This window comes from Verticillium dahliae, genomic scaffold, assembly GCF_000150675.1.
Source record: "Verticillium dahliae VdLs.17 supercont1.11 genomic scaffold, whole genome shotgun sequence".
Lineage (NCBI taxonomy): Eukaryota > Fungi > Ascomycota > Sordariomycetes > Glomerellales > Plectosphaerellaceae > Verticillium > Verticillium dahliae.
The window spans coordinates 680,160-690,158 of record NW_009276930.1 but is presented as its reverse complement, the minus strand read 5'-3'; the positions used below and the strand labels follow the sequence as shown (position 1 = coordinate 690,158).

The following is a 9,999-nucleotide window of genomic DNA, read 5'->3' as shown; positions in this document are numbered from 1 at the left end:
GCGAGGGGGTCGTTGACGGGGGGACCGAGTTTTCGCGGCTTGCGGCGCGGCGCGGGGCTTGGTGTCGGTTTGTCGAGTGTGAGGGCGAGGGCGAGGATGGAAGTGACGGCGAGGGCGAGGATGGAAGTGACGGCGAGGGCGAGGGTGGGGGCGAGGGCGAAGAGGGTGCGGCGGGCGGAGAGACGCAGGCGGCGAGGAAAGAGGGCGTCGTGTTCAAGGTCATCCCCGGCAATGCTGTGTACTGGGAGAACTTTCGGCCGGACGGGAGCAGGCGGGGTTGGGACGAGTCGTGGCACGCCGGACTGCCCGTGAAGGAGGGCGTCAAGGTTGGGCTCAACATTTGGAGCTGGGGACGGATAGAATAAGCAGGTGTGTCTGCTGTTTTTGATCCAGCAAAAGGCAAGCTACAGCCCGGTTCATACATTTGTGGACGTTCATCTTGTGCCCGGTTCTACATTTGCGAACTTTCATCTTGTGCCCGGTTCGTACATTTGCGAACTTTCCGTGCCACGACATCTTGTGCCCGCACCACAAGAAGGCAACACATCAACTAAGGCGGCACCCAGCCCAGCTCCTCAATCGGCCACTGCACCCACAGCCTGTGCTCCTGATCCAGCTTCTCCCACACCTTGGCCATGAGGTGGGTCGACCAGCCCTCGAGCCACCACTGGTCCTCGACCTTCTTGATGAGGATGAGAAAGTGGGCAAAGATGGCGACGGCCTCCTGCGCCGGGTCGGGCCCCTGCAGCAGCGGCAGGAAATCCTTGGCAACCTGCCACTTCCACATGATGACGTCCCAGCCCTCGAGGCGGACGGCGGGCCCCAGGGCGCCGTCGCCGTTGGCCACGAGCAGCGTCAGCACGCGGCGCAGGTGCTCAATGGCAAAGCTGTACGTGTTGAGAAGGTCCGGGTCGGTGACGGCCTTGGCGACGAGGGCGCTTAGCTCGCCGAGCAGCGGCGGGCCGGGGAGCTGCTGCTCCCACCTGTTGAGGACGTGCCAGCGCTCGCGGCCGAGGGCGAAGACGGGGCTCAGGGGCCCCGTGTAGTTGTGGGGGTCGAGGCGCTCAATGATGGGCTCGTGGCTGCGCAGCAGGAAGATCCAGTTGGGGAAGGCGCTCTGGCCCATGAGGAGGGAGTCGTCGGAGGACTTGCGCGGGGAGCCGAGGGCGTAGAAGAGGGTCAGGAGGCAGAAGAGATGGAGGTGTTCGCAGTCCTCCTTGTGGAGGTCGCCGCCCATGAGGGCAATGGCGACGCGGGCGCCGACCTGGTGGTGCTGCATGGCCTTGGTGACGTAAAAGTCGGCGCGCGCGTGGCGGTAGTGGGAGAGATGGAGCGCCGAGACGGCGAGGACGGTGTGCATGATGTATTCGCATTCGAGGGCCATGCGGATGACCGTCGTCTTCATCATCTGGCGCACCTGGGGATCGGAGCCGAGCGTGGCATAGGTGAAGGTCGTAAAGTTGTGGATGAGCTCGAGGTCGACCATGTTGAGGTCTGTGAAGGTCGACAGGCCGTTTCCAGGGTTGCCGGCAAAGTCAAACGACGAGGGCGAACGCGGCGCCGACGTGGACGTTGCATGGGTCTGGAGAAAGTCGCAGGCCACGGCATGTTTGATGCAGTTGCGGCAGGACGGTTTGTGTTCGTCGCACTTTTTTGTTAGTTTCCAGACTCGAAGAGGGTCGAAGAGGGGTGAGAACAAGATGAAAGAAAAGAAAGAAAGGAAAGAAAAGCTATGAGGTCCCAAGTCAAAGTGAGGTCACCATCCCACGATGCCCTCAACCCGAGAAACCCGAGTCTCCCGAAAGGCATCGCCCCTACCGTTCCATCCACGACAACCCGCTGCAGCCAAGCCAAGCCAAGCCAAGCAAGGAACAACCGAAAGAAGAAGAAAAAGGGAAAAAAAGAGAGCACACACCTTGATCTTCCTCTTCTTGCAGGTCCGACATCCCGTCCTCGACTTGGGATGCGACCGCCTCGACAGCACCGTCCCCGAAGCCGGCGTGCCCGCGCCTCTGCCCGTGGAGCCACCACCAGCACCAGCACCAGCACCACCACCGCTGCCCGCAGCCGCCGCTGAGCCGCTGCCGCCCGTCTCCAGATCCAGATCCAGGTCCAGATCCAGCTCCATGTCCCTGTCGGCACCAGCAGGTCCCGTCTCGGCCCCCGTCGCGCCCAGCCTCGAGCTCCCGCGCGAAGCGGCCGGCGTGCCCGGCGTGATGGGCGTTGCCGAGCCGGCGGACGGACTGGGCGACATTTGTCCCTCAAGGAAAAACCCCTTGGGCTGTGGTTGTGCTGCTTGTGGTGTTGGTGGGTGACACCCTCAATGTTGCTTTGGCTGCCCCCCCCCCCCCCCAAGTGAGAGAGTCCAGACCCAGCTACAGCAACGAGAATCAAGGCGTAAAAACGCAGAAGAAGCCCTGATCCGGCGCGAGGAAAAGCCGTGGGGAGGAAACCACCATTCGACGAATCAAGGTTTTTGCCTTTGACGAGATGGGTTCGAGTTCGATGCAGTAAAAGGAAAACGAGACGAGACGAGCGAGAGCAGTGCAACAGCCTCGCCATCGACAAGCAGGCGCGACACAGGTAGCAAGGTAGGTAGGCACAAGTGCTGGGGCACCCGGGTTTTACGAGGGGACACCTCGTATTTCAGCTCGTGTGGCTGGTGGCTGGCCGCGTGCGCTGGAGACCTCGCGTTTTTCCCGAACCACAACCACACCAATCGCTCGCCTTCCTCCAGCCTGGGCCCCGCACCAGCCCTTCACAGTCGTCGGCCTCGTCGTCGGCCTCGTCGTCGTGGTCGGTGTCTTCGTCGTCCGTCTTGTAGGAGGCCCAACATGGAGCCTACGCGTCACATCCTGTCGTGCTCCACGCTACGTGCATCATAGTCCCGTCTTCTGACGATCCAACTAATCACGGCGCGCGGACCCCCCCCGGCAGACACGGCAGGATCAGGGACCACAGGGCTGATTCCACAGCATCATCTGCCTTCCTGCCCTTCTTATCCTTTCCATCACACTACACGGGCCAGAGTGTCGCCGAGCATCATGCCGACCTCGTAATTCCATGCCATGATCATTCCGCTTCATTGAGCACTCCTATGAACTCGGTCCCTTGCCCAAGGCCAGTCGCTCGCTTGCCGCAGTGCCTCCTCTGTCGAGAGACCGGTCCCTATGCACACTCGTCCGCGCAGGCCACAGACCGAGACCGCGACCACAACCGTGACCGTAATCGTCACCACAGCCGCAACCACGGTCGTCGTCCGTCCTGTCCATTGCCCCCGTCGCTGTTCGGCATAAAACCACGCGCCGTGTTCGGGCTTGGCGCCTTGCCGTTTCTACCGATTACCCATCGCCGTAACGTGGGCGAAAACCCCTTCCTCTGCTTCTCAGCGCTTCTTGCCCTTCTCTCTCTCTCTCTCTCTCTCTCTCTCTCTCCTCTGCTCCTCCTGTCATGGAGCGTCTTCTCCCCCCTTCATCCACCTCCGTAGATCCACGAAACGCCCGACTTGGTCATTTAATAAGTTATTTCGTCACGCAATCCCGCAGTAATCCAAACCAATTCAGGGCCCCCCCATCAACATAACGGTCACGGCCATGACCATCATCGTCTTCTCCGCTCTGTGCCCGTCCGCCGTCGGCCGCCGACTTATTTGGCCGTCTTCTTGAAGGCGAGGAGATCCGCGAGGCTCGACAGAGGACATCCGTGCTTGAGGAAATCGTGCAGCAGCAGCTCCTCCGCCGAGGCACGGCTCATGACGTCCACGCACAAGCATACCGACAGGAAGGCCTTGAGCTCCTTGCTCAGCTTCTCCGGCTTCTTGAGACGCGGCGTACCGTTCGTCGCGATGAGATACAGCGCCTTGAGCGGCTCCTCGTTGAGGTATGGCGGCTCCGACTCGATCATCTCAATGGCCATGATGCCTAGCGACCAGATATCCACCTTGGGGCCGTACTCCTTCTGCTTGACCACCTCAGGTGCCATCCAGTACGGCGTGCCGACCATGGTCGCACGCTTCGACTTGCTTTCTGTGAGCTTGGCGCAGAAGCCAAAGTCGGCTACATTGATCGCGGTCAGTAATCTGCCACTGCTCCGCGAGGGGAGCGGGTCTGTGTGAACTCACTAATCTTCACATTACCACGGGCGTCCAAAAGCACATTGTCACTCTTGATATCACGGTGAATAATGTTCTGCGAGTGAAGGTGCTGAAGGCCACGGCACGTCTGAACTGGTCAGCTGCGTTCCATGCCGAATCAAAGTTGCATCGTCTTACCTCGAGGCAGATGGTCGAAATCTGCTCCTCGCTGATGCTCGTATTGCCGTCAATCACATCCGTGAGGGCACCGCCCTCCATAAATTCCATGACAACCCACAGCTCCGAGTTGTTGTTGCGTAGGAAAGCGTCCAGGAAGTTAACAATGTTGCGGTGTCGGCTGTCCTTCATGACCATAATCTCGTTGACAATGAGCTCCTTCCTCGGCTGGTGTGCGAGGTCCATTTGCTTAATGGCGACTTGGGCCTTGAGACCTTGCGACCGCAACAGTTCACGGGCAATAGGCGATTGAGCCGTCTCCTTGACCTTGGCGACATAGACGGAGCCTGAGGCACCCTGGCCAATCTTCTTTTGCTTCGAGTACGATAGGTTGGGGTCGTCCTTGGAAACAGCTTCTTTGAGCTTGGCCATCACCTCACCCTCGGACATGGTTGACATGCGCACATCCTGCTTACGCTCGGATGCCGGGGCCTTTGCAGACAAGGCCGCCTCGGCCGCCTTGACGCCGTCCGACGGCTGGGGCGCCGGGGCCTTGTTGACGTTCAAGGGCTTCACAGGCGCGGGGAGGCGTGACGGAGCCTGGGCCTGGCTGGGGCCGTTCGGCCGGGGCTGCGAGGCTGAGCTGCCGTTCGGGTAACGCTGTTGGTTCGGGTCAGGTCGCGGCGGCGCTCGTTGAGCCTGGTTGGGATCCCGCAGAGAGCTGGAGCTCTGCTGCGAGCTGAGGGGCGGCCGTGTGGAGCCGGCCGTGGGGGGAGAGGGTGCGGGACGCTGTGCGCGCAGGCTGCCGACCTGCTGGTTGCTGGCTTTCGGCGCCGGCGGTGCGGCTCTGGAAGGGTTGTAGCGATCCGAGGGAGACGGGGAGGAAGAGCCACCACCTCCGAAGCCGCCGAGCTCTTGCTGGGCCATCGGGACCTTGGTTTTGGGGATGGCTGCGTTGTAGGCTTCCAGGTCACGACGGTTAGCCTCGTCAATCTCACGCTGCCGTTGTGCTTCCATCTGCCGCATGCGCTGGGCATCGCGATCACGCTGGTCGCGCTGCTGAAGTTCCCGATCACGGGTCTCCTGCATTTGCATCTGCTGACGTTGCATCTGGTCTTGTTGATCTGACGCCGACGGCTTCCTCTGGCTCTGGGGCGAGGCCTGCGTGTTGTAGCTAGGCTGTCTCTGTGGCTGCGAGGGGGGCATCGGGCGAGGCGGCGCTACGCCGGCGCCTGCATTGCCGTAGCCAAGCTGCTTGTTCTGCTGACTGGACACGGGCGGCGTGGGTGTGAGGCTTGAGTACTGTTGGGGATTGCCGGCACGCTTCGTGAGGTCGGAGTAGAAGTCGAGGACCTCAAAGACAGCTTGCGGGTTGCGCTCGTAATCCTCCTTTGTAATGGCGGATGAGTTGAGCAGCTTTGACCACTCGGGTGGCAGGCCGACGAACTCGCCAGTCTGGGGATCGAAGCCGACGTGAACGGCGTGGGAGAAGTTGGTGGGGTTGCTGACGCCTCCCATACCAGGGCATGCGCCGTAGATGAGGTCAATCCATTCATACAGATCATCGTCGCTCTTGACTCGGATCTGCAGCGTCTTGGTTTGTCCGTCGTCCTCGCCGGGGCTGTTGGACGACCCGTTGGGGTTCCTCTTGATCTCAAAGATGGTGCCTGCAGCCTCGACTCGGCCGACGTTGACGACATCTTTCAGGTACAGTGTGTAGGCGACCTTGCCGCCTTCCGTCTTGTGGAAGTCGAGCGACTCTTTGCGGAGGACAAGTAGCCTCTGTTTCCAGGGGTTGATGAAGTTCTTGCTTTCTTTTACTTGCGCCCAACCCTCCTTCCTGATGGCGACGCCGCCCATGCCATCGGTCTGGCTCGAGTTTTGACGTGCGATGGGCAGAGAAATGGTGGAGCCGGTGTAGGTCGAAGTGGTGGTGCTCCGGATGGGGGAGATGGCCATGTTGGCCATGCTACCGGGGAGGTTGGCATTGGGGGTGAGGGCGAGTCTGGGTCTGTTGTCGGTGGGAGGTCTCGGGGCCGGGCCTGGGTTCATGAACTGGCCGGACGAGTAGACGCTGCGGTCGTTAGCCATGGTCGGTCGGCATATGCGCGCAGGCGAGGCAAAGGGGCGGTGGGCGGGTGGGGGATTTCGGCTCAGGCGGTAGAGAATGACAGGTAGGGGGGTGGGAGGTTTAAGAGACAAGTCGGGCAATGAATCGAGTTGTGGCTAGCTGCAAGCCTGCGACCGCCTCGACGAATGAATCTGCAGCAGACTCGGTGAAGGGGGAGGGGGGAAGATGGCAGCAGTGCGGCGGCAGACAAGAGAGGGAGGTGATGATGGGAAGAGCACTCAGGAGGTCAGGCAGTTAGGTGAATTGGCCGTGGTCGGTTGGAGATCGGGCAGCGGGCAGCGGGCAGCCCAGGGCAGCACCGGTACCCAGTGGGCGAGGCAGGCAAGAAGGAGTGGGATTGGTAGCGGGCGTGGGAGGGAAAGAAGGGGTCGAGCGCGGCTTCCACTGTAGGGGTGCGAATCGAAATGAACCCCACTCGTCAACCAGCCTTAACTCTCATGTGCCGTGCTAGGGCCGTTGTTCTTCAGTACCTAGGTAGGTAGGTCCCTGGCCTCTTCAGCAGGCCCGCTAGGGACCTACTGAGGGCCCTGGCGAGGCAGCTTATAGCGAGTCGAGCAAGATGAGGGGGCACAGGGCAGAGGCAAAGGCAAAGGCAAAGGCAAAGGCAAAGGAGGCAATATCGGGTAGATGGATTGCAAAGTGCATAGGGGTTGCAGTCCGTTGATTTGACAGTGGGTGTCTCTCGTACCTTCTTTGTGTAGCCATGCCGGGATACATCGGCCGTCCGATCGCTTCGGGTTCTTTGTGCTGCTGGGGGGATTATCGTCCCTCCTCGCGTTTTCTCTACTCTCGTCTTCCCTCGACGACGAAGAGTACAGGTGGGGAGGCAGCGGAGGCTTTTGTGGGCGTCGAGGCAAAGCAGCATGCGCTGGAGACAAGGCAAGTCTGCCTCGATTGCCTCGATTATTATTATGATCGTGCACAGCGTTGGTTCGGGGCGGAAGTCAAAAGGGTCGGCTCTGTGGTCGATGGCCCTAGGGTCGGGGTCCTCGTGAATGTCGAACGCGAAGGCAAACTGATGCTGGCCCTGTTGTGTTGGTGGGTAGTACGATTCGGAGACGTAAAACCGCTGTACGACTCTGCAAGAGGGTTGAGAATGGCCGGGCAAGCTGTCAAGGGATAGATAGAGCGTACGGCGGACGATCTCGCTTCTCGTGGGCCTGTCTGCCAGGTTCTGGCGGCGATCGCTGGTGCTGGTCCTGGTGCAGGCGCTGGCGCTGGCGCTGGCGCTGCCGGTGATTCTAGTGGGTTTCCGTTTGGTAGTCGTTTGTCGCAGACCCCCGCGATTTCGAGCCTCCTCACAGCACGACGTGGCAGTAAGAGACTGGAAAAAAGGGCGAGAGTGACGAAGAGGATGAGGAGTAGAGACGTGTTTCTGGAGGGGGAGAAAGGTCCAAATGACAGAGAAGCCGCCGCCAGTTCTGTCGCAACTGTTTGGTGTAACAGCTTACACCAGTTGGGCGATGGTCGAGATCCACTCGCGTGCTGAAATGGAAGGACGTTGGAGGGGAAAGATGTGTCCGGCCATCGCAGGGTGGTGGTGTGGTCGGGGCCCTGGTCGTTTTAGCGGTCCTGTGGCGTTCTCCGGGGCATGTTTGTAGTGGTACAGTGTGGTTGATAGCGCTCGTGCTTTCTTCCGGGCCACTTTGAGGCCATTCAGAACGGCTTATACGGTGTATTCATCTCTGCTTGCACTATCCAGCTACCTGCATCTCAAAACTGCCCCCCTGAATCATCCTGCACCAGGTTTTGGGCAGAAACAGGGTCGATGCCGGCTCCCCACGAGACAACGCCGGGCGGGCACTGTCTCCTGAACCGTGAAAGCGGGAAACAATTGTGTTCTTCAGTTGTGAGAGGCCAACTGTGAGAGGCCAACGATGGCCGGCGGTGGCTGCTGGCTGCTGACTGCTCAGCGCCTGTTGACTCGGAAGACTGGCAGCATGCCCAGGCCCATGCCAGGCGAGACGCAAGTGAGGACATGATTGCACAAATTGCGGCCACAATGAGACTTCCTGCCGCCAGTTGTCTGTCTCGCCTATGACACCGGCTAGCAGTATGCAGTTGATCGCCTGTCGATCCAGTCAAAAAAGGCCAGAAACACTTCCAAGCCCACGGCCCAAGCCTATGCCATGAGCAAATCGACACCTGCGACAAGAGTCATGCTGGCTCGGGACGGTCCAGCCTCCAGGGGAAAGATGAGGGGTGAAAGCTGAAGGGTGAGGGGGGGAATCGAGGCGATCAGACATCAACGGCTGCGAGCAACCAAAACAGCTTAAGCAATGGGGGTTCCAAGGATAGACTCTGTCCCATTGAGACGGATCGGGGTGCCATTCTGCTTTCTCGTCAGCCTCAAATCGATTTTGACAGCACAGATTTCTCAAGGGGGGGGAGGCGTTCGTCTCGACGCCGGAGATCCAGACACTGTCCCTGACACCTGATGCCCGCCTCAAGGCCACTCAGCACCTGCCCGCTACACCCTTCTATGGTGAAAGGCAAAAGACAAACCACTAAAAAGGCAAAGGGGCCGCAGCGTCGCATCTCAGCTTGGCCTCGCGCCGTGCCCCCGTTCCCCGTTCCCTTCCCCTCCATCTCCCACCCGCCGCCAGACACGCCGAGCCATTCGTCCGCTTCCCTCTAGCATGTTTCACCCCTGCTGAACTAGGCGCTGTCCATTTGATTGGGTTTCGTGTTGGGTGGCAGTCGCGTGTGGCGGCGTCGTCTCTGACAGCCGACGGAGCATCTGCTCGGCAAAGCTTCTCTTCGCAACAATGGCTCTTGTACATGTAGAAGGTCTGCAGAAAGGCACTAAGCGTGGCGACGGCAACGTCCCAAGCTAGCAGAGCAGAGGCAGATCATCCTCAGACTGCTTCTAGAAAGTCGCCTGCATGGTGTTCCTGGGCCAATGCTCGCGATGCTCTACCAAATCTGTGTGCATGCTGATTCCAAGCCAAACCGCAAAACCACCAAAGAAAGCATCGACGAAAATACCGTCTCCCCAGCCACACCCCGCCAACCAAACGTCTGACCACAATGTGTGTGAGAGAGAGAGAGAGAGAGAGAACGCGCGCGCGCGCAGAAGCCATGCCCTCCTCAACATCCCAAGCCACCGCTCCTTGCGTTTCACAGTTGGACGCACGTCAGATTTCGTTTCCTTCCACGATCCCTGCCTCCCCCTGTTCCTCTTCCCTCTCTCCTCTTCCCTTTCTCTCTCTTCGCTTCCGTCATCATCAGCCCATGACGACCCGCAGCAAGCTCTTGGCCCTCCCATCCCCAGCCATATGAGCCCCCCCCGTTTCTGAATGCCCGGAGCTTGTTACAAATCGCCCCGCGCGCCGGCTTGCCTGCCTGCCGCCCCCATCCCTGCTTCGGACCGCGCCCGGGCGGTGCTAGCCGACTGCTACGATCGCTACCGTGCATGTGTTCGTGCGTTTGTGTAAGAGAGAGAGGGAGGGAGAGCGACCAGAGTGACTTTATGACGATGCGCTCCAGCCCGCTGGTTGACGAGCATCAGCGGTTTTCGAGATCGCGCCGGGATGACGAGCCGTGCCTTGGGCGGGTTATCAACTCAGGTGGGAGTGAGGCAGCTTGTGACATGTGCATGAACGCGGGCCCACGTGGT

At 60.2% G+C, this 9,999-nt stretch overlaps 2 protein-coding genes across 2 annotated transcripts; both read right to left on the bottom strand.

The window, feature by feature from the left end:
- Nucleotides 1-550: 550 nt before the first annotated feature.
- VDAG_05857 (uncharacterized protein) lies at nt 551-2,254 on the bottom strand (the record flags this gene model as incomplete). The annotated part of the gene is made up of 2 exons (XM_009655254.1): nt 551-1,582; nt 1,916-2,254. The coding sequence occupies 2 exons, from the start codon at nt 2,252-2,254 to the stop codon at nt 551-553; spliced, it is 1,371 nt and encodes a 456-aa protein (XP_009653549.1).
- A 1,391-nt stretch (nt 2,255-3,645) lies between these two features.
- VDAG_05856 (serine/threonine-protein kinase CLA4) lies at nt 3,646-6,340 on the bottom strand (the record flags this gene model as incomplete). Its single annotated transcript, XM_009655253.1, has 3 exons — nt 3,646-4,055; nt 4,121-4,187; nt 4,271-6,340. The coding sequence occupies 3 exons, from the start codon at nt 6,338-6,340 to the stop codon at nt 3,646-3,648; spliced, it is 2,547 nt and encodes an 848-aa protein (XP_009653548.1).
- Nucleotides 6,341-9,999: the final 3,659 nt, after the last annotated feature.